General features: G+C 52.9%; 1 protein-coding gene across 1 annotated transcript in view; it reads left to right on the top strand.

Annotated features, from left to right (window-relative positions):
* GRK4 (G protein-coupled receptor kinase 4) overlaps positions 1 to 21,530 on the top strand; it is a 55,339-nt gene extending 33,809 nt beyond the window's left edge. The window contains exons 6-16 of the mRNA XM_055589239.1: positions 141 to 233; positions 1,409 to 1,472; positions 4,765 to 4,905; positions 7,113 to 7,303; positions 9,954 to 9,991; positions 12,826 to 12,915; positions 13,903 to 14,111; positions 16,896 to 17,033; positions 20,020 to 20,157; positions 20,581 to 20,718; positions 20,820 to 21,530. Coding sequence (XP_055445214.1) covers positions 141 to 233; positions 1,409 to 1,472; positions 4,765 to 4,905; positions 7,113 to 7,303; positions 9,954 to 9,991; positions 12,826 to 12,915; positions 13,903 to 14,111; positions 16,896 to 17,033; positions 20,020 to 20,157; positions 20,581 to 20,718; positions 20,820 to 20,876 — 1,297 coding nt within the window. The 3' untranslated portion in view covers positions 20,877 to 21,530. The remainder of the gene's footprint in view (positions 1 to 140; positions 234 to 1,408; positions 1,473 to 4,764; positions 4,906 to 7,112; positions 7,304 to 9,953; positions 9,992 to 12,825; positions 12,916 to 13,902; positions 14,112 to 16,895; positions 17,034 to 20,019; positions 20,158 to 20,580; positions 20,719 to 20,819) is intronic.
* Positions 21,531 to 22,703: the final 1,173 nt, after the last annotated feature.

Here is a 22,703-nt window from a genome sequence, read left to right as displayed (position 1 = left end):
AGTTGCAAAATTCAGTGTACTGAATTATGGGTAATGATTCATTTTCCCGTATCCCGCGCTCACTCATGCATTAAATCACCAAGTTGTCTTCATTTTGTACTGCAGCCAGATGTACATAGTTGCATAAAATCTCTTTCTAGAATTGTCCATGACCATTTAAGTGAAGAAGCATTTGAAGAATACCAAGAAAGTGCATATTTTTCTCGATTTTTACAGTGGAAATGGCTGGAAAGGTATGTTCTCATCTGACATTCAGTGAAAACAAATCGTGACTTCCATTACTGCATTCTGACTGATGTATACCTTTCTGTCAAAATACTATTGGAAATCTTGTTATTAATATTGTACAATTTCTTCTGACCCAGTGGGCCCTGTTTCCTCTTGTAAATGACAGTTAGCCCTGCTGGTGCCACCGTGAGACGGTAAACCATGTCCTGGGTTCACAGACACAGAATCCGACGTGGTGCTCAGCTCTTTGCCATCTCAGCCGCTACCCAGACGCCTACTAGCTGTGTGTCCTCAGTGACGTGGCCTGCATGGGCTTTGGGTGACCTACCCCCTGGGGAAGGAAATAGCAGCCCACTCCAGTATTCTTGGAAATCCCGTGGACAAGAGGAGCCTGGTGGGCTACAGTCCATGGGGTCACAGAGAGTCCGCCACGGCTTGGTGACTAAACCACCACCACCACCCTGGACGCTGGAGTCACCGGAGGAACGAGTGTGGGACACTCAGCACAGGGCTTGGCGCACAACAGAAGTGCCCAGGAAGTGTTCAGTTCAGCTCAGTCACTCAGTCGTGTCCAACTCTTTGCGACCCCATGAATTGCAGCACGCCGGGCCTCCCTGTCCATCACCAGCTCCCGGAGTTCACTGAGACTCACGCCCATCGAGTCGGTGACGCCATCCAGCCGTCTCGTCCTCTGTGTTAGCTGCCACCAGCGTCGTTGTTACAATGATTGCTGATTTATTAAATTTCAGTTCTAGCTCATACAGGTTTCTTTTGCTACGGTGTCAACACCACCTTTGAGGCTCTTTCTTCAAAGAGCAGCTCCCTGTCAATGTCATTTCCCTCACCAGCTTTCTGAGAGGCCCAGGAGCTGTGCCAAAGAGAACACAGAGGGCTCTGCTAGCGTGGGCTGGCTGCAGACTTGTGTTCAGTTCAGTCAGTAAGGGTAGCAGGATCATTCTGCATCTGTCTTCCGTGTTTTCACAGTTTTAAACGTTAGCGTGCTTGTCTCTTGAAAGCTGTCCCACTGAGGAGCTCCCCTCTGAGCATAGGCAGCTGGTCCTGGGCACCCTCCCCAGGGTCCCCTTCTAAGGCCAGGCCAGCGGCTAGGTAGGTTTTTCTCTTTCCAAATAGCAATGTGATGTGAGACCTGAGGCTTTCTTTTTCCCTTGTCATTAATTAGGCAACCGGTGACAAAGAGCACATTTAGGCACTACAGAGTCCTGGGGAAAGGCGGGTTTGGAGAGGTAAGTCGTACCTGATAGCTGTGAGCAGTACTTCTAGAAAAGCCGAAGGGGGTCACGGAAAGGCGTGATGTTCAGGTAACGTATCGACTCTTACCAATCCATTTATTTCTTTACTGTGTATTTTAGGAATACTTTTAGCAGCCACAAGAATTAAGATTGAACTTTGAGCAAAAGGTACACACACTTAAAAATTTCAGAGATGCGGTGGGGAGAATGATTCACTATCTTTGTGATTTTACATTTCAGTTCTTCGTTCATGTTTTCAGTGTTCAAGTTTAGTAAGGTTGTCCTGACTGAAAAGATTGTTCTGTTTCCATTTGGTGGAGTTTCTGTTATTCCATTCTTATCACTGAGGACTAGCCTGAAAGTTCACATAGTACAGAGTATATTACTAAATTTTGTTAAATATTATTGAATATGCTTATTTAACTCAACTCTGGACATGTATGTACCTTACACCTACTTCGAAAGGTGTTAGAAAATATGGAAATTGGGGAAAATCCTAAAGACACTACCCACAAGTTCACGAGAGATGGTCTTTAAATGGGATTGGAGACGGCTGTGGTCAGTGCTCAGAGTCCCATCACGCTCTCTGCAGCAGCTGAAGGAGACGCTAACGGCCTCGATGAGTGTGTGGAGCGGTCACTTTGAGTTCAAGCCTTCCTAAGCCCCAGAGCCGGGTCAGAGCCGGACACGCCGTCTGCATGAGATTCACATGGCATGTGCTCCCAAATTCTAGTCCAGAACCACGGCCAGCGCCAGCCCGGGAGGAGTCACACCGCTGGGGCCTCCTGTCATCACTCACATCACAGTGGCCGCAAGAGGGACTGGTCGGTGTGCCAGCCTCGGGAGAGCCCGCGGGGTGCCCGCTGTGGCCCTGGAGGCTGCCTGGTGCTCTGTGAGCCCCGCCCCAGCGTTCTGGGCCCTCAGCGGCAGACGCATCTGCAAGGAGTCCGTCTCCTGACGCGCCTCCAGAGCACTCGGTCCATGCCGCCCGCCCCACACTGCCTCTAGGGATGGAGCTCAGACTTCGTGAGGAGCAGAGGAAGGAAGCTTCCAGCACCGGGCTCTTGTGTCTACAAAGCAGTGAAGCCCGCGGTCTGGCCACACAGAGGTCTTAACAATGGACTCAGCAGAAACACGTCGGCAAGTTTTCACTGTCGTGAAAAGACTCGGTGTGCTTATGATCTCATACAGCACTTTTTAAATGCATCGACTGGTGCTCCCAAACAAACAGCTGGGAGGACAGAGAAACGGCTGTGGTTTTTCACAGACGTGTTCTGGGCGTGCTGCGGCGCGCCAGGCCTGGGGCAGGGTCAGTGGGTGGTCCATTTCTCTCGGGAATGCCAGTTAGACCCCTGTGACTAAGGCAGACGCCTGGGGCCCTTTCAGTCCAAATGCCGGTAGTGCATTTACCTTTGCTAAATGCCGGCACCTCTTCTGGCGGTGTGAAAGGCCAACATTTTGGTCTCATTTGGTCAACAGCAGTGCTTTCACTTAAGCCCTGAGCCCTCCAGGCAGCCCTGGCGGGTCCTGAGGCCGGTGCAGTGGGCAGGGGCTGGGCGAGCAGCGTTGCCTGCGTGACGGGCGGTGGAGAGAGCACGTCCTTGGGACGCACGCACCCTGAGGTCAGGCTCCTGTGCCTCCACTTCCAGCTGTGTGGTCGGGGCGCCTGCCGTGGTCTCCTCCTGCAGAGGCCTCATGAGCCCTGCTTCACCATCTCTGAGGAGCAGCTGAGGGGCTGCAGAGCCACCCCATCCCTTCTCCCTTCTCGCTCTCTGACTTGGCAACTCCACCTGAAGGAATCTGTCTTCAGTGCATGATAAGAGATGTGCGAAGACTATGTGCCAAGACTTCGTGGTTGGAAAATGATGAACTGCATTTTGGAATAGTCACGTATTTGTAGAACGTTTAACGATGAGAAGATAGTCACACAGTAAGATGAAAAAAGGTTATAAAATATTATCTGTTCTGTAACATAAGCCCAATTTCCCCTAAAAGCCAGAGGTTGAGGGGGAGCAAGCTATATATCCTTGCATATATATGTACAAAGGGGGCACTTTGAAGCTTATACAGTACAGTATCAGTGATAGTTATCTTAGAATCTGGGTGTTTTATCATTGTCTTTATTAATGCTTTCAATATTTTCCACAATGAGGTTTATATTTTACCATCAAAATTAATCTGGTTGATGGATAAAATTGTATCATGTCTTATATTCACTTTTAAAGTAATCCTCTGGGGGACTTCCCTGGTGGTCCATGGCTAAGACTCCATGTTCCCAATGCAGTGGGCCCAGGTTCAATCCCTGGCCAGGGAACAAGATTTCACATGCCCCACCTCAAGATCCTGCATGATGCAACAAAGATCCCACATGCTGTAGCTAAGAGCTGGCAGAGCCAAATAAATAAATATTTAAAATTAATTTAATTAAAATTTTAAAAATAAAGTAATCCTCTATGCACGCGTGTGACGTGTGTGTGCGCAGGTGTGGGGTGTGGGGCAGGTGGCAGTCAGGAACCATGACAGCCTGCGTCGTTAGCCTGGAAGCTGGAAGGCTGGTTGCTGTTCAGTTGCTCAGTTGTGTCCGACTCTGCAACTGCATGGACTGTAGCCCGCCAGGCTCCTCTGTCCGTGGGATTTTCCAGGCAAGAATACTGGAGTGGGTTGCTACTTCCTCCTCCAGGGGATCTTCCTGACCCAGGGGTCGAATTCATGTCTCCTACAGCTCCTTCATTGGCAAGCAGATTCTTTACCACTGAGCCAGCAGGGAAGGCTGGAAGCTGGGAGCTTTATTGTACTGTTCTCTTCACTTACCTTTGTTTGGAAGTTTTCATAATGTGAAGTAACATACAAATATTACTTTAAGAACTAATTAAGTAAAATAAAGGTATGAAAGCCTATGGATTCTATGAAATACACGTATTCTTGAATTTTAAAAGTAATCAAGAATATTTACTGTCAGAAACTTTCGTTCTTGTACAGAAGGTAGAAAGACACGGGGAGACATATTTAAGTAGATGCAGCAGGATCTCACAGAGCAAGTTCCGCCGGCACTGTGGTCGGTTCATAAGCTCCCTTCTTCATCAAGGACCTGAGGGTCAGAGGGAAGTGCCCTCGGGGACCCAGCCACGGCTGTGACGGCCGTGGTCTTGGCCTCACAGAGTCCATGCTGCTCTTGACCAGAGGGAATTGTCATGGAGAACACTCTTTTCTCTTGGTAGCCTGAGAACTGCCAAGTGGATATGAACTGTTGTGCTGTTTTTTGTTTTTGTTTTTGTTTTTAAACTAGGTTTGTGCCTGTCAAGTGCGAGCTACAGGAAAAATGTACGCCTGTAAGAAGCTAGAGAAGAAAAGGATAAAGAGGAGGAAAGGGGAGGCCATGGCCCTGAACGAGAAGAGGATCCTAGAGAAAGTGCACAGTAGGTTTGTAGTAAGTATCTCCTCTGTCCTCCCGGGGACGGTGAGCTGGGCAAGTGGCGTTTGTCCAGTGCGCCTGCCGCTGGACACAAGCCTGCCCTAGCCAAGCGTGTGCGGAGTTCGCTGTCCTGCCGCTGAGGGGAGAGGTGCAGGAGCAGCCCTCCACTGCTCTGCCCAGCCCTCCCTGGACTCAAACAGGTGGTTTGTGATGAATCCGCCTGTGTCCCCACTGCCCAGTCTGGCGCTGACCCTCTGCCCTCTCTGGTGGCATCAGCGGCTGGGCTCACCCTGCAGTTGACCAAAGCCCCAGCTGGGTGAGAGGCTTGAAGCGCTTCTCTGCCCGGCCACTCACTTGGGCCTCGTCTATGTCCGCCTCCGCCCTCTTTCTGACGGCGCAGGTTCACGACTCGCCCTCAGCCAGCGAGCCGAGTTGTGTGAGGCCTGACTCCACCCTCACTGTGTGGGTCAGGGCTGAGCCCAGGGGTCCTGGGTCCAGGCTGTGCGTTAAGTAGCGGGTTTTCATCTCCACAGCTGCTTCCTCCATCTAATTACATGTTGAAGGAAGAGAGGGAAAGACAACTTATTAAAGGCTTCATGGTGTCATTTACTTCCCAGTTCTGAGGTCAGCGCTTCGTGCTGGGCACAAAGCTTCCAAGACAGACAGGCCTTCAGAGCCGTCACCTAGTTTAATAGCAAGGGTTTACTATGTGTGCGATGTGTCAGCCTTCTGTACGTGCTTTACAAGAAAACCTTTGATAAAATGGGCTCATCTTAGAGTCGCTTTAAGCATATTTGTGTAACTACCTCCAAACACCAAAATCTACAGTCTAGCGCTGCAAAAGGGACATGGACAATAGTTATGGTTTATTCTACTGAAATACAGTATTTTGGTTTCTGTACTCCTGGCCTCTCGCCAGGATCGTGGAAATACGTTCCTTTGCCCTTGATTCTGTTCTTTACTTCCTGCTTACGGCCGATCTCAGGGGGTCCTGACTGGTACTTCTGTGGAGTTCATCTCCTCCTCCCCACAGCCCCTCCCCACCCCCCGCCACAACACGGCTGTGTGTGAAGGCAGTCCAAGACTCTCTAGACAGCTGGTTGAGAATTTGGCCAAGTTACTAGATATGGCACCAACTAGATACGAAACAGTTTGAAAAACTTCGATTGAAACCGTTTACAATAGCATTAAGAAACATCAGAATCTAGACAAAAATCCGGTGAAATGTGCAAGACTCGTACACTGGAGACTGTAAAACACTGTTTACAAACAACTACAGATGCCCTGAACAAACGGTGGGGTGCCCTGCTCACGGGCGGGAGCCTCGGGGCTGTGGTGGCCGTAAGATGGGTGCAATGCAGCCCGGCCAGAATCCCGGAAGCGCGTGTATGTGTGTACTCACGGGTGTAAACTGACTTGCAGACCAGCAGGAAAGTGGGTGAAGAGCTTGAACAGGCACTTCACGGGAGAGGCTCACAAAACCAGTATTGGGCACGGCTGAGAGGTGTCCCCTGTGTGTGCAGAGGGGCGAGCGGCGAGACCACAGGAGAGCGCCGCAGCTTCAGGGCGTGGCTGGCGGCACAGGCCCTGGGAGAGCTGAGCAGCTCTGCACCCCTCTGCCCCACCGGAGGTGTCCCACTCCCATGCCGAGCGCAGACAGTCCGCAAGCGTGGGGTGCCGGTGCTCAACGGCTAGAATGTAGCTTTGAGGAGGGCCACCCCAAGTTCTTTGTGAAGGTTGACACCTACTCCTAGACGTGGCTCCCCCAGTGGCTGAGCAGCAAAGAGCCCACCAGCCGCGGCAGGAGACGTGGGAGACTGGAGTTTGATTCCCGGGTGGGGAAGATCCCCTGGAGAAGGAAATGGCAACCCACTCCAGTGTTCTTACCTGGGACATTCCATGGACAGAGGAGCCGGCCTGCAGTCCATGGGGTCACAAAGCGCTGGACGTGACTGAGCGCGCACGCACTTAGAGGCTCACTGGACGTGACTGAGCGCGCACGCACTTAGAGGCTCTCTGCCTTCAGCGCTGAGCAGCTGTTGCGCTTCATCAGGTAAAGGTTTGTGATGGTGCTGGGGCACGTCTCCCCCACAGCACGCAGCGTTTTGGTGCTCTCGTTGTGAATGTACGCGGACTGTTTGACTGTTGCTCGCAAATAGAGTACATCGCCAATGAATGAGCAGGTTTTTGCATTTTCTTTCCTACAACGCTGCTGTCCTCAGGTTAGTTTATGTTACACATACCAAACCAAAAAGTCCCTGTGCTTGGTGCTAACCATTATGAACGGAGGGGACCTGAAGTTTCACATTCACAACCTGGGCGACCCCGGCTTCGAGGAGCAGAGAGCGATCTTCTACGCAGCCGAGCTGTGCTGTGGCTTGGAGGATCTGCAGCGGGAGCGCATTGTGTACAGGTAGGGGCGCAGGGCTCCTGGGGCCTCGAGGCCTGTCCGCCCTGAGCGGCTGTCATGGGCCACGTGGGGGCTGGGGCGGGAGGGCTGGTGGGGAGCCCCGGCCCTGATCCCTGGGGGCCGCGCCCTCACTGTGCTGGAAGTATGGACAATCAGGGGCAGACCTCGGTTTTCTTTTTAGTTCTCTTCTATCTCCGGTAAGTACTTTTCATTTAAGTTGGTCATGCTGCTCACAAGCACAAGAGGAACCCGTTTCTAAGATCCTTAGATATTTTGACAGTTGTTCTGAGGATTGGGGACGATGTTCCAACAAAATAACAGATGTTCTGAAATAATCGTACTTATTTTAGTACTTTTTTCATCTTAGAATTCAGTAGAGAAAATTAATGCTGTGGATGGACTTAGTTCTGTGTGATGGATAAATCTGGGTTTTAGGGCAGCAGTCCCTCTGCCACCTTTAGAAGCTGGGGGTCCTGACGCTCACACTCTCCGGGGCCGCCCCAGGCCACTCCCTGCGCTCAGCCCAGTGCATCCACCTGCGGGCCGTGTGCCCTCGTCCCCTAGTGGGTGCGTCTAGCTGGCCTTCTCAGTTCCCGAGGGCTCTGCCCACTCCTTCCCCTCTAGCCCACATCCTCCCTGAATCTGGTCCTCTGCTGTGGGAGTTCAGAGTCTTAGCCTCGGGACCACAGGCTCCTCCCTGGGGAGTGGTTTTTGAGGGAAGGCTCGAGAAAGGACAACACTTTGTAGCCTGAGCTGTGGCGTTCTGCCCTGGCAGATGCCCAGTGTGTGGTGTGGGGCAGGGTGTGAGCAGGCCGCTTTGGAATTGGTCTCAGCTTGTCGCCTGGCATCCAAGTGACCCAGTGACATGGCTGCACCCTAAGAGTGGCACCTACACCCCAAGAGTGTCTAAACGCCTCCCGAGGCGCTGTGATAGTCCCAGGGGACGTGTGTGAAACGCGTAAGCACAGGTCTTGGCATCCAGTGAGTACGCCAAAGCGGGTAGCTGATGTCATTACTGCTGTGCTAAGTCACTCAGTCGTGTCCAACTCTTCAAGACCCATGGACTGTAGCCCACCAGACTCCTCTGTCCATGGGATTGTCCTGGCAAGAATATTGGAGTGGGTTGCCGTGCTCTCCTCCAGGGGATCTTCCTGACGCAGGGACTGAACCCGCATCTCCTGCATTGGCAGGCAGGTTCTTTACCACTAGCGCCACTGGGAAGCCCATTGTTACTGCTACCGATTAGTATTGTGTGCAGTACATGCTGCGTGTCTCCCTTCGGAGCAGGTGACTGGTGCTTGATTGACAGCTGACTGCAGAGCCAGTGGGAGTGGTTTAGGGGAGCTTCCCACACCAGGCAAGGAGGCGGCGGGAGTCGGTGGGTCTCTGGCTGGGCCCTGGGTTGGCTGCCCTGGAGCGGTGCTGGCCTTGCGTGGAGCAGTGGGGCTTTAGGGCGCCTGGTGAGACGTTTGAGGTGAGGCAGGCGGGCGGCTGTCCTGTGCGTGCGGCCGTGCCTGTGAACGTCCCATGTCAAGGAGGGTTACCTTGTTGTCAGCAGCATTTACCAGGACTCTTTAAATGCAGATAAAAAACAAGACTTCTTGTGGCTGGCAGGGCAAGCAGAGGGCACCCATTCCCGCCCTCTGCTCCCCAGGGCCACCAGCGACAGTGTTGGGACGTCTTCCCAGGAAGGGTTTCCGCGCAGAGCCCCACGCCTACGTTCTCACTCTGCTCTCTTCTGGGCGTGCGGTTTCTACCCCAGGGCGTTTCAGTGTCTGCGGCCCCCCGCCCCCTGAGCTGGCACTGGGTTCTGCGGGACTCTCCTGGGACCAGTGCCTCGGAAAGGCTGCTCCGTTGTGCTGACCTCGGTCTCCTCTGCAGGTTCTTGGAGACGTGGCTGCAGATGGCGCGGCCGTGCTGAGGGAGATGGGTCACTGTGACAGGACCACCCGTGAAGTCAGAGCTAAATAGAAATCCTCTGAAAACTAGGTTTTTTTCCTTGCCAAGGGAAAAAAACAAGTAGCTTGAGATATCACATTTAGATATTTTAGTCTTTGGTGACACACACGTATTTGAAGTTTGGCATTGCCCTGCGTAGCCGTGAACTGTGATAAACAGTTATTGCCACGGGTCACACGCTCTCCACAAGGCCTGGCCTCCCCGAATGCTGCCCAGCCTGGAAGCAGGTGCTGTGCGCGGGTCCTCCAGGTGAGGACGGCGGGCAGAGCCAGGATCTGACCCTGAGACGGAATTCCTCTCGGCCGGGGGATTTCCAGTCGTTGACATTTTTGACAGTCTATTAATGGTGAGAGAAATGGAGCTGAGTTCGTCCAGGACTAACTCCTCACCGCTGGGCTGCACGTTTCACGGCTGGATCGCCTCCTGCGAAGCCCGCGCCCCCACACAGAGCGGTGAGCTCTGCGCCCTCGCCGTGCGTGCCGTCTGTAGAGCCCCCTGCCCCGGCTGCTCCTCGTGGCCACTGGAGGCTGTGGCAACATGCGGGCTCCCACAGACCCACAGACAGAGGTGCCGTTACCTGCCGCCTTGCCGTTTCTCAGAGCGGGGAGGTGTCTGCGGGTCTTTCCGCTGGAACCGATCGAGCCCAGTGTCGCGCCCCAAATAACTGACTTTGTGTTGTTTCCTTGCCTTGCAGAGACTTAAAGCCCGAGAACATCCTCCTCGATGATCATGGTGAGCGAGCCTTTCCCGCCAATTGTAGACTTTGTTCAGAGGGACTCAAGTCAGGGTGCCCTACCACTTAGTGAGGCCAGGGGATAGCAGCAGGAGACGCCCTCCTAGAAACAGAAAGGGGCTCTCACCGTCGTCCTCCTTCGTCTAGGCAGGGAGCAGAGGTGCTTCTGATTTTCAGTTCAGCTCGCAGTAAGAGCGGGGTCTTCTCTCCTGTTTCTTTCTCTCCTGTTTCACCTTGCTTTATTCTCAGCGGCGTGAGTCCGTGCCCTCCTTGCTCGGTCGTTCTCACAGGTGCGGCGTGGGCTCTTGTTCGATTTGCGTTTCCCTGACGACACTTTTCATGGGCTTACTTGCCATCTGTTTATCTTGTTTGGTAATGTGTCTTTTCAAGTCTTCTGCCCATTTTTAATTGTTTTTTTTCCTTACTGTTGAGTTTTAAGAGTTCTTTGTATATTTCTTATGCCAGTCCTTTATAAAATATAAATGTTTTTAAGTTAGTGAAGTCATCTTCTAATTTTTTTCTCTCATGGTTTGTGCTTTCAGTTACAATTGCAATTGATTTTATGGCTGTGACCATGTTAAAGTCACTGAATTCTGGAAGGTTGTAGACTTGCTGGACTTTCTGCATATACCCGCATACCTTTGGCAGATGACCACTTTCTGTCTGCCTCTCCAGTTCCTGACCCTTTGGTTTCTGTTTGTTGCCTCGGGACACCAGGTGGGACGTTCAACCCAGTGTTTACTAGAAGTTGTAACAGCAGGAATTCTTTGCTAATTTCTGATCTCAGGGATAGTTTTTAGCATATCACCATGAAGTATGGAATCTGCTGTAGTACTTAAGTACTTGTTTGTATGTCTGTGCTGGGTCCTCATTGCAGCACACGGATCTTGTATTAATAGTTGCATCCCGTGGGGTCTTTGGTCACATCATGTGGGATCCACTTTCCCAAACCAGGGATGGAACCAATACAGGGGAGTGTGAAGTCTTAGCCACTGGACCACCAGGGAAGTCCATGCTGTAGTACGTTTATAGAAATTAAGATTTAAGAATTTTTTCTTTTTAAAAAATGGCACTAATGACTGTATGTTGTTTGTTTTTTAATATGGTTAATCCACCAGTTGGTTTTCCAGTGTTAAACGAATCTGTCATTCCTGAAATGAGTCCAGCTTGGGCAGATCATGCCGCCCTTGCCTGGGTGGCTGGTTCTGGCACCTGACAGTCGCAGGAGGAAGCGCACCTCCGGCACAGTCTCTCCATCGGGCTCTGCACAAGCGTCGGAACCTGCCCGGGTGTCCGTGTCCACACGGCAGCCACTAGGGGTCCAGACGTCTCCCCTCTTGGGTTCAGCTGCTCCCAGCTTTGGAAGGTGTCCTGGTGGGAGCGGCTGGGGAGCCTCGGTGCGTTCCCCACTCCCGGTCGGCAGTGTCTGGCTTGACCCGGCTTTGCCGGTGCTCCTGCTGCCGCAGCAGAGCGCCTCGGCGTGGGTCTCCCGCTCAGACGTTTTGTCCATCCTGGCGGGTCCTGTGGCTCCCAGCTGTGGCCAGGAGTGGTGCAGACGTGCCGCGTCCTGCCCACGTGCAGGCAGCCAGCATGGTTCCTGCGGCAGGCGCTGTGGTGCTTGTTCCTTATGCGCCGGGGCCAGGTCCCGCTCCAGTCAAGAATAGAAGGAAGTGACAGGGCTTTGTTGTGCTTGTCTTGATTTCAGGAGACTTTAAATCTTTTCTTTGTGTTTTCCTATTCTTTTAATTTTTAACAATGTAATTCTACCTATACTTTAGTTTCTCAGACTTAAAAAATGCAATTGACTTTAGCATTTTTACTGTTATGGAATTAAACTTCTTAAGAACTAATTTTCCACCAGTGAGCCATAGACCATAAGAGTAATAGGATTGTCCTCAAGTACTTCTTCATTTCCGTTACAGACAGTTTGTTAGGTTTTCTGTTTTCATGTGTCAAGTACAACTGGATATTTGTATTGAATTTAGGTTTTAAAAAAAAAGCTGTCGTCTATTCTTCTACATTTCAAGGTACATTTACCATTTGTCCATTCTGAATATGGAACAGTTTGTTTTGCAAACTTTAAGGGGGATTTCGTTTTATGAAATGAAGCTGGTGGTTGAGTTGACGAAGAAAACTGCATTATGTTTGCATCTTCTATAGTTGTCGTTGTTGAGTCCCTAAGTTATGTCCGACTCTTTGCAACCCCATGGACTGCAGCACACCAGGCTTCCCTGTCCTTCACCAACTCCTGGAGCTTGCTCAAACTCATGTCCATTGAGTCAGTGATGCCATCCAACCATCTCATCTCTGTCGTCCCCTTCTCCTGCCTTCAATCTTTCCCAGCAATCAGTCTTTTCCAATGAGTCAGCTCTTTGCATCAGGTGGCCAAAGTAGTGGAGCTTCAGCTTCAGCATTAGTTCTTCCAATGAATATTCAGGAATGATTTCCTTTGGGATGGACTGGTTGGATCTCCTTGCAGTCTAAGGGACTCTCAAGAGTCTTCTCCAACACCACAATTCAAAAGCATCGATTCTTCAACGCTTAGCCTTCTTTATGGTCCAGCTCTCACGTCCATACATGACTACTGGAAAAACCATAGCTTTAATTATCTGGACCTTTGTCAGCAGAGTGATGTCTCTGCTTTTTAATATGCTGTCTAGGTTTGTCGTAGCTTTTCTTCCAAGGAACAAGCGTCATGTAATTTTAGATGTAAATGTTTCCAAGTAGGAATTGCTGTAACTTCCATCCCTGTGTTTTAGATTTTTTTCCATTATTTATTATCAAAGTGTCAGCCGGCTCCCGTGATTTGTGCCGTGTGTTTGGCCGCATGCAGGACACATCCGGATTTCAGATCTTGGTTTGGCCTTGGAGATCCCAGAAGGGGCGAAGATCAGTGGAAGAGTCGGAACGCTGGGCTACATGGGTATGTGACCGGCCTCCCAGTTCTCCCTGCACTCCCAGCCTCAGGACGCAGAGAGCTGACCATGTGGAGGGACCTGGGGTCCCGCTGTGGGGTAGCGCAGTGGTATCTGAGGTCTGTACCCGCCCCCACCTGCCCTTATTGCCCAGAGCAGAACCAGGACAGGACAGTGGCCTCCTCACTCCTCCTGGCTCCACACACCCCTCCTGAAGGTGACCAAGTCATTCTGAAGGTTTCGTGAACCGGAGGCCTGGCCTTGGGTCAGCTCTGAGCAGGGACCCCTGCCTGGCTCTGCCCGAGTAGGGGCCCCCTGATATGAGTGAGCCGGGAGCCTCTGCTGAGTCTTGCGCTGACCCCCACATCCACTGTGGCTGCTGGGGCCTGAGCCTGGGGGCCTGGCTCTGTCTGATGGAGAGGCAGGGGTCCTCCCACAGAGCACCGTTTCCCACAGTAGTTAACTCTGCCGTGATTCACTTCATACTCTGTGAACAGTGGGAACTGTTTCTAATAACAGCTTTGCTGAAATATTATTTACATACCATAAAATCCACGAATGTTCATTTTGGACATTCCACAGCAGCATGTGGGATCTTAGTTCTCAACCAGGAGTCAAGCCCGCGCTGCCTGCGGTGGGAGCACAGTCGTGTCCCCTGGACGCAGTCCACTGGTCTGGAGCGTGCCGTCCGGTGGCTCTCAGTGCGGCAGAGCAGCGCAGCCACCGCCCCTGGTTTCAGCGCCTTATCCCCGCAGAGAAGAAGCGCCTCACCTTCTCTGCCAGCCTTGCAGCCACTAGCGGGCTTTCTGTCTCCATGGCTTGTCTGTTCTGCCTCATCTAAGTGGGATCACACGCTGTCCGCCCTTTTGTGTCTGCCTCGTTAGCGTCGTGTTTCCTGAGTTCACCCGTATAGTAACAAGCATTAACTTTAAATTGTGTTGTTTGCCATTCAGCACAAGGAGATTTAACTTAAATTTCCTGTATTTGTTGTGCAGCTCCGGAGGTTATCAACTCTGAGAGCTATACATTCAGTCCTGATTGGTGGGGGCTCGGCTGTCTGATATACGAGATGATTGAGGGACATTCTCCGTTCAAAAAATACAAAGAGAAGGTTAAGCGTGAGGAGGTGGAGCGGAGAGTGAACAAAGAGACAGAGCAGTACTCCGAGAAGTTCTCCGAGGACGCCAGGTCCATCTGCAGCATGGTGGGTTGGCTTGGGCGGGGGTAGGGGGCAGGGAAACGCAGCCGACCGCCAGTGCGCTCGGGCTGAGCAGGGGCCTCTTCTCGGGGTCCCTGATCCCGCAGAGCAGAGCAGAGGCCATTGTTTGCTGTCCCCGAAGGTGCTGCTGAAGGGCAGGACAGTGCTGGGTCCTGGCCAACCTTGCAGGGCACTGACAGGCAACAGGCCCTTCTGGGCACTCCGCAGCGCCTGACTCCGTGTCTGCCCCTGTCGCCTCAAGAACGTCCCGGCAGTAAGGGAGAGAGACGCTCTTCTTGTCACTTGCTTCTCTTAAGCCAACATGAAGGGTTTCCCGAGCGAACTTTAAACTTGGTTTGCATTCAGGAGGGTTTATTGAGAATCCCGCCCCGCCCCGGGCCCCTCCCCAGCAGTGAGCGAAATGGGCAGCACTCACCCCTTCCACGTGCCCGCCTGCCTGCCCGGTGCTCTCATCTGCTCAGGGCGGGTGACTGAGGCCTGGCTCTGCCTGGGGGAGCGGGAGGGGCTGGCTGTGGGCTGCGGGCAGGGGGCAGGGGGCGATGGGCGGGGACAAAGCGGGGGCCAGCCAGGGCTTTGCGGTGATTCGGTTGGGGGTCTGGGCCCTGGGTGCTGGCAGGGTGGGTGAGAAGCGGTCAGGCTGGGTGGCTGGGGAGGCATCGCCTGCAGGGTTTGGGAGCTGGGGAGAGGTGTGGGGGTGGTCCAGGCAGGGGGACGGGCTGGGACAAAGCCTTGGTGTTCCGAGGTGTGCAGGCCTGTGGCAGGCCCAGCTTCAAGTCTGCGGAAGGGAGTGGCGTGAGTTGCGGCTGAGAGCTGAGGCCGCGGGGCAGGCGGCCTCCCTGGGAGGCGCCAGATGCGGGTGTCTGTGGCGCTGTCCTGCGCTGCCAACACCCAGACGCCTGAGCTCACAGCCGGCGTTGCCCCACAGGACCCTGCTTACAGGGGCAGGTCCAGCCCTTGGCAGCACCTCCCAGCCCCTGGCCCCGGCCAGGTTTCCAAGGCCCACATCTTCGTCATGTACCTTTGAGCTGAGGCAGATCTTTTTGGTTGAAAACTGTGGAGGAAGGCCATTTGGTTTTTGCCAGTAATGGGCATGCCTCCTTTTTATTGTGCTTCACAAATTGTGTGTGTGTGTGTTTTGGTTTTACAAGTTGAAGGTCTGTGACAACCCTGTGTTAAAGTCTGCATAGGCTTGTGTGTGTGCTCAGTCACGTCTGACTCTGCGACCCCACGGACTGCAGCCTGCCAGGCTCCTCCGTCCACGGGATTCTCCAGGCAAGAATACTGGAGTGGGCTGCCATGCCCTCCTCCAGGGGATCTTCCGACCCAGGGACTGAACTTGCGTCTCTTGCATCTCCTACGTTGGCAGGCGGATTCTTTACCACTGAGCCACCAGGGAAGCCCCTATTGCTGTTTCCCCAGCAGCATTATCTTTTAAATGTGTACTTTTTTTTAGATATCATGCTACTGCAAACTTAACAGACTATATCCGGTCCCATCACTTCATGGCAAATAGATGGGAAAAAATGGGGAAACAATGTCAGATTTCATTTTCTTGGGCTCCAAAATCAATGAGGATGGTGATTGCAGCCACGAAATTAAAAGACGCCTGCTCCTTGGAAGAAGAGCTTCGACCAACCTAGACGGCTTATTAAAAAGCAGACATCACTTTGCCAACAAAGCTCCGTCTAGTCAAAGCTCTGGTTTTTCCGTTAGTCATGTATGGATGTGACAACTGGACCATAAAGGAGGCTGAGCACTGAAGAATTCATGCTTCTGAACGGTGGTGCTGGAGAAGACTCTGGAGACTCCCTTGGACAGCAAGGAGATCCAACCAGTCAATCCTAAAGGAAATCAATCCTGAATATTTATTGGAGGGACTGATGCTCAAGCTGAAACTCCAGTACTTTGGCCTCCTGATGGGAAGAGCCAACTCACTAGAAATGACCCTGATGCTGGGAAGGATTGAGGGCAGGAGGAGAAGGGGACCACAGAGGATGAGAGGGTTGGATGGCATCACTGCCTCGATGGACGTGAGTTTGAGCAAGCTCCTGGAGATAGTGAAGGACAGGGAAGCCTGGTGTGCTGCCTGCAGTCCATGGGGTCACAAAGAGTTGGACACGACTGAGCGACTGAACAACAATAATGTAAACAGAACTTTTATAAGCACGGGGAAACTAGGAAGCCGGTGTGACCTGCTTTACTGCGGCACTCACTTTAGTTGCTGTTGCCTGGATCCGACCCTGCCGTCGTCAGAGGTCTGCCTGTGTAAATGTATAAGTAAGGAATACTTTTGAAGGAAACACTATTAGTTTTAAGAATATACAATTTTTAGAACTAGGTTTGCTAAATTTTTGCCTCATCTGAGGTCCTTAGTGATCTGTTCAATGAATAAATCAAAATGGTTTCTAATTATCCATGTCACTTGGCATGGAAGTGGTGTCTTTGAAGTTCCCAGACAGCTTCTATTTCTTGAGAAAACATCCCCTAATTTTTACAGGGTTAAACTTTTCTTAAGGATTTATTTAGTCAACTTTTAGTTTTTTTGATAGCTCAGAGGCCGAACTTTAGCTTGAACTCCTTTTGGAAGCATTATGTATTTGAAATCGGTAAAATCTGCAGCGATCAGGTTTGGCTGATTCTTTGAAATCTGAGTGACTGTTCCATTGGAGGTGCTCTTTGCCTCCGTAATTCTTTGGCCATGATTGTGGAGATTCAGGGGTTTTCTTTTATCCTTGGAGCTTTGGCTGACTCATCTATGCTCCTCCACAGTTACTCACCAAGGATCCTAAGCAGCGCCTGGGCTGCAGGGGCGAAGGGGCGGCTGAAGTCAAGGGACACCCTGTGTTCAGGGACATCAACTTCAGGCGGCTGGAGGCCCACATGTTAGACCCGCCTTTCCACCCTGATGTAAGTGTGTTGTCAAGGGCAACGGGGTGGCCTCCTCCCCGGCCCTCCTGGCCCCTCTGCCGCCTGAGCTGCAGCCACCGCCCCGGGTCACTGCCCTGCCAGGAAGCTCGGCAGCCCTGACCCTCCCCAGCGACCCTGCAAGGGCCCTTCCCTTGTCACAGCTGGCACCCTTGCTTCTTTAGTCCTGAGTGTGCCTTCCCACGCTGGGTCTCACCGGGTCCCGGCTCGGCGCTGCGGGCCATGGAGCGGCCCTGGTGAGTGTGCTGTGGAGCCATGGAGGGTTACATCCCCAGAGCGTGGCGGGGCCCTCAAGCTCGGAGCTGGGAGGAGCGTCCCCGTGGTGGCCTTGGGCTACCGAAGGCGGAGTAGGAAGCATGGAGATGCGCTCATTCTGTGGGATATGATGAACCTGTTGTTGTTCAGGCGCTCAGTTGTGTCCGACTCTTTGTGACCCCAAAAACTGCAGCATGCCAGGCTTCCCTGTCTATCACCAACTCTTGGAGTTTACCCAAACTCATGTCCATTGAGTCGGTGATGCCATCCAAACATCTCATCCTATGTCGTCCCCTTCTCCTCCTACCTTCAATCTTTCCCAGCATCAGGGTCTTTTCCAGTGAGTCAGCTCTTTGCATCAGGTAACCAAAGTATTGGCGCTTCAGCTTCAGCATCAGTCCTTCCAGTGAATATCTTTAGGACTGACTGGTTTGATCTCCTTGCTGTGCAAGGGACTCTCAAGAGTCTTCTCTAGCACCATAGTTCAAAAGCATCAATTCTTTGGCACTCAGCCTTCTTTATGGTCCAACTCTTACATCCATGTATGACTAGTAGAAAAACCATAGCTTTGACTGTCCAGACCTTTGTCAGCAAAGTGATGTCTCTCCTTTTTAACATGCTGTCTAGGTTTGTCATAGTTTTTCTTCCACGGAGAAAACGTCTTTTAATTTCATGGCTGCAGTCACTGTCCGCAGTGATTTTGGAGCCTAAGAAAATAAAATCTCTCACTGTTTCCATTGTTTCCTCAGCTATTTGCCATGACGTGATGGAACCAGATGCCATGACCTTAGGTTTTTGAATGTTGAGTTTTAGGCCAGCTTTTTCACTCTCCTCTTTCACCTTCATCCAGAGGCTCTTTAGTTCCTCTTCGCTTTCTGCCTTAAGGGTGGTGTCATTTGCATATCTGAGGTTATTGATATTTCTCCCGGTAATCTTGATTCCAGCTTGTGCTTCTTCCAGCCCAGCGTTTCTCATGATGTACCTTGCATATAAGTTAAATAAGCCGGGTGACAAGATACAGTCTTGATGCTCTACTTTCCCTATTTGGAACCAGTCTGTTGTTCCATGTCCAGTTCTAACTGTTGCTTCTTGACCTGCATACAGGTTTCTCAGGAAGCAGGTCAGGTGGTCTGGTATTCCCATCTCTTGAAGAATTTTCTGCAGTTGGTTGTGATCTACAACAAATGAAGTCAATAAAGCAGAAGCAGGTGTTTCTCTGGAACTCTCTTGCTTTTTCTATGACCCAACAGATGTTGGCAATTTGATCTCTGGTTCTTCTGCCTTTTCTAAATGTAGCCTGTACAACTGGAAGTTCTCTGTTAACATACTGTTGAAGACTGACTTGAAGGATTTTGAGCATTACCTTGCTAGCATGTGAAATGAGTGCAGTTGTGGCGGGGGGGGTGGGGGCGGGTGTTGAGCATTCTTTGGCATTGCCCTTCTTTGGGATTGGAATGAAAAACTGACAGTGGTCCTGTGACCACTGCTGAGTTTTCCAAATTTGCTGGCATATTGAGTGCAGCACTTTTACAGCATCATCTTTTAGGCTTTAAAATAGCTCAGCTGGAATTCCATTATCTCCACTAGTTTTGTTCATAGTGATGCTTCCTAAGGCTTGACTTCATGCTCCAGGATGTCTGACTCTAGGTGAGTGATCACACCATCATGGTTATCTGGGTCATTAAAACCTTTTTTGTACAGTTTTGTGTATTGTTGCCACCTCTTCTTAATCTCTTCTGCTTCTGTTAGTACATACAGTTTGTTTCCTTTATTGTGCTCATCTTTGCATGAAATGTTCTGTTATGAACCTGAGACGTGCCATTAAAATCGTTCTGGCTCTGCAAGTCAGGACTCAGTGTTTATATGGAATGTGCTGTGGCCACAGCTTGGTCCTCTGAGTGAGTATTTGCAAAATGTGGTTCCTGAGCCTCGGTTCCAGGCCCCAGAGTCTCGGGAGAACTTGCTTGGACTCGCTGAGCCAGGCAGCCAGACGGGCTGCAGGATGAGGAGAGTGGCGGGGCCTCTCGGAGCCTTTCCCACCAGGCACTGGGTACTGCCAGCTGCGGGCCGTGGAGGCCGGGAAGGCGGCTATCCCGAGGCGGAGGGAGGGCACGCCGGGTGGTGCGTGGAGCAAGGGGCAGAGGTGCCGGGCTTGTCCTGGGGCGGCTCCTGCATGTAACCAGGGGCCGGGGCTGTGAACAGTGGCGTCTGAGACAAGTGTCGGGCAGTTTGGTGTGGGGCCAGGACAGGGTTCTGACCTACGACCTCAGTGCTCCCCTTGGTCCCCTCTACAGGCCCCTGAGGGCCACCCTGCCTAGGACTCCCAGTTCCTTGCCTGGTGGGATGGCCAAGTCCTAACCAGGGGTCCTGCCCTCGATTCCTACTCCAGAGGCGGGGCCTGGCTCCCAGGCGCCCCCAGCTATGAGTGCGGGCGGGGCTGTGGGCCTGGCTCCTGTCCCAGCTCAGGGCTGGTGCTCCAGCCAGAGCACCCTGTCCGCCCTCCTCCATCCCCGGCCTCTGCTGTGACCCAGCTTCCATGCAGGAAAGAGAGGGGGGCCATCCGGGGCCTCGTGGCCCGGCACAGTGGGTGAGCAGGGGCCTGTGGCTCTGAGAGTTATGAGAGTGTGGAGCGGAGGCACGCAGCTGTGTGAGCCTCGGGCGTCATGAGCGTGATGGGGGAAGCTCTCAGCCACGCCTCTGTTCCTGCTGACAGCCGCAGGCGGTTTACTGCAAGGACATCTTGGACATCGAGCAGTTCTCCACGGTGCGGGGCATCCAACTGGACAGCACCGACAGCTGCTTCTACAGCGAGTTCGTCACAGGCTGTGTCTCCATCCCCTGGCAGAACGAGGTACTGTTCCCGCGGTGCAGACCGCAGCTACTTACTGCCCCCGAGAAGTGAACAGCTTCTGCTTTGAAATAGCTCTTTAGCTGCTCTGCGCACACATCCATTTATGTGTGTGTGTGTGCGCATGTGCGCATATTTGGAGGTAAAATTACTTGAGGAGCTGCCCCTGGCTCCTCGGGAAGGGGACAGAGGTGGCTCTGGGGTCCGCTGGGTACCAGCCAACCTGAGTCCTGCTCCCTGAGTTCCCACGGGTCATGCTTTGGGGGGGTCACACTGGCATCCACGTGACCTACCCCAGGAGGAGGTCAGGAAGAAGGGGTAGTGGGAACCGGGGACGGGAGCAGAGTGGCTGCTAAACGCTGGGCTGGGGGCCGGGGGGGACGCGGACCTCTGTCACTTCTCTGTCCCGCTCTTCTGTGGGTGCAGATGATCGAGTCTGAATGTTTCAAGGACATCAACGAAAGTGAAAACGAGCCAGTTGTGGTTTTAGAGCCAAATGAGAAGACGGATCAGCAAGTTCCCAGGCAGAAGAGAGGCTTCTTCTACAGACTCTTCTCCAGAGGGGTAAGGGTGGCGGTCGCTGTGTTGTTTTTACTTTAATGTGACCTGTTACAAGGTGTCTTTCACCATGGCAGAGCTTTCTTTGTTCGGCGCTCTTTCTGCAGTGCCTGTTGTGTGAGGGGCTATATACAGCGTGCAAGCTACCCATGCGGTGTGTTTGAGCCCGGCGAGAAGAGTCCTTCCAGGGGTGTTTGCTGTTGGTATGAACTCTGTCCTGATCGCAAAAGAAGAAATGGCTCCAGCACTTGAAAAGAGACCCCGCTGTCCATGAGAACGCGTTTCACACTAGGCTCATGAAGCATTGTGAAGAACCAATGTAAAAGAATGAAAGTCCTTTCAGTTTCTGCCTGGTGTTGTTCTGCTTCTCAGAGCTGTTGCGTCATTCACCCGCGATCACAGGGAAAGCTGATTCTCCTTTGAATGTGGAAGAGTGTTTGGAGAGGCTTTCTGTGGTAGCATTAAACTCAGGAATGGTTTCAGGTCTCCTTGGACCAGTGGATCATCCTGCCATATACCCTGTCCGCTCCAGAGGGATTTTGCCTCGGTCATCCACTAAACATCTCATCCACCGTGTCTCAGTATAAACCCAGAGAATGTGGCCAGGTCTCCTCTCAGAACGCGGGGCTGGGCAGCAGTTAACCCGAGCTCCTCTGCGTGTCTCGCGTCGCTCAGTGGGAGTCGTTGCTGAGTCTGTGCTGTGGGGGCCTCACATACCGTGATGGGGACCCTCCACACAGTCGTACAGGAAGAAGCCGTCCACCCTGCCTGCTCAGAGGCGCTCAGTGGGCGGTAGGCGCAGGGTGGGCCGAGCTGTGTGGGTGGGGGTGTGGGACACACCCGCGCCCATCTCTGCTGAATCGAGCGTCCTGCACCACACGAAGCACGTGGGAGGGGCCGGTTAAGGGTTTTGCTTGCCTGGAAGTCAGCACTTCCTCCCCACAGTTTTCTGTGCACTTAAGTCTTCCCTGGTGGCTCAGTGGTGAAGACTCTCCTGTAGTGCAGGAGACCCGGGTTCCATCCCTGGGTCAGCAAGATCCCCGGAGAAGGAAATGGCAACCCACTCTAGTATTTTTGCCTTGAGAATCCCATGGACAGAGGGGCCTGGTGGGCTACAGCCCATGGGTCACAGAGTCGGACATGCTTGCACACACGAGGCAAGCGAGCCCCTCGCATGGGAAGGGGCCTGACGGGCCTTCTGCCTGTGTTGCAGGGCTGCCTCAACGCCGGCTCCAGCAAGAAGAAGCTTGTGTCCTCCAGACGGTGAGCACGCGCTGCGCGGCCAGACCACACGGGAGCATGCGCCGGGGCCCCATCCCGCCTGCGACCTGCAATAAACGTGTGGGACTCACCTCACGACGGCTCAGCAGCCTGTCCCGCTTTCTACGTTCATGCCTGAACTGGTGTTTCTCTAAAGGTGGATTGAACAAAAGGCCACCTGAGGCCTTGGGACGCCCGGAAGGCCCCGGGTGTGGACGCCATGTGGTGTGTCCCCACAGAGAGGGGAGGGGAGGCCTGGAAGGGGCCCTGCTGATGCTCACCCACCCGAGGCACCCCCCGAGCTCCTCTGGGTGTGGGTGGGTGGGCGTCAGCGTGGGTTAGCAGGTCTTGGCTGTTTGCATTCGTGTTCCTAGCTCCCGTGCCTCCTGCTGAGATTCTGCCGCCCACCGTATGTGGGGCATCTCAGGGTGCTCCTGTCCGCCCTTGGAAAGAGGGTGTTTTCAGGACTCTGAGGCCGGGGTGTGGCTGTCAGGCTGGAAGCACGTCTGTGCGTCTCCAGGGCTGGGTCCCCAGAGCCACTGGCGCTGGAGCTGGGCGGGGGTGGCCTGCTATGTGCCACCCTGGCAGGGCCTCCCGGGGCCAGAGCGCCAGGTGACGGGGAAAGCTGGTTGGGGGAGGAGGTGGGAGCCTCCTGGGTCCGGTGACCCTGCCGGTGGCCCTGGGTTCATGGTCAGTCACCCTCACTGTTCTCTGGCTCTCTGGGAAGCTCT

This window comes from Bubalus kerabau, chromosome 7, assembly GCF_029407905.1.
Source record: "Bubalus kerabau isolate K-KA32 ecotype Philippines breed swamp buffalo chromosome 7, PCC_UOA_SB_1v2, whole genome shotgun sequence".
Lineage (NCBI taxonomy): Eukaryota > Metazoa > Chordata > Mammalia > Artiodactyla > Bovidae > Bubalus > Bubalus kerabau.
Note: the sequence above shows the minus strand (reverse complement) of the source record. Positions and strands in the feature narration are given on the sequence as shown.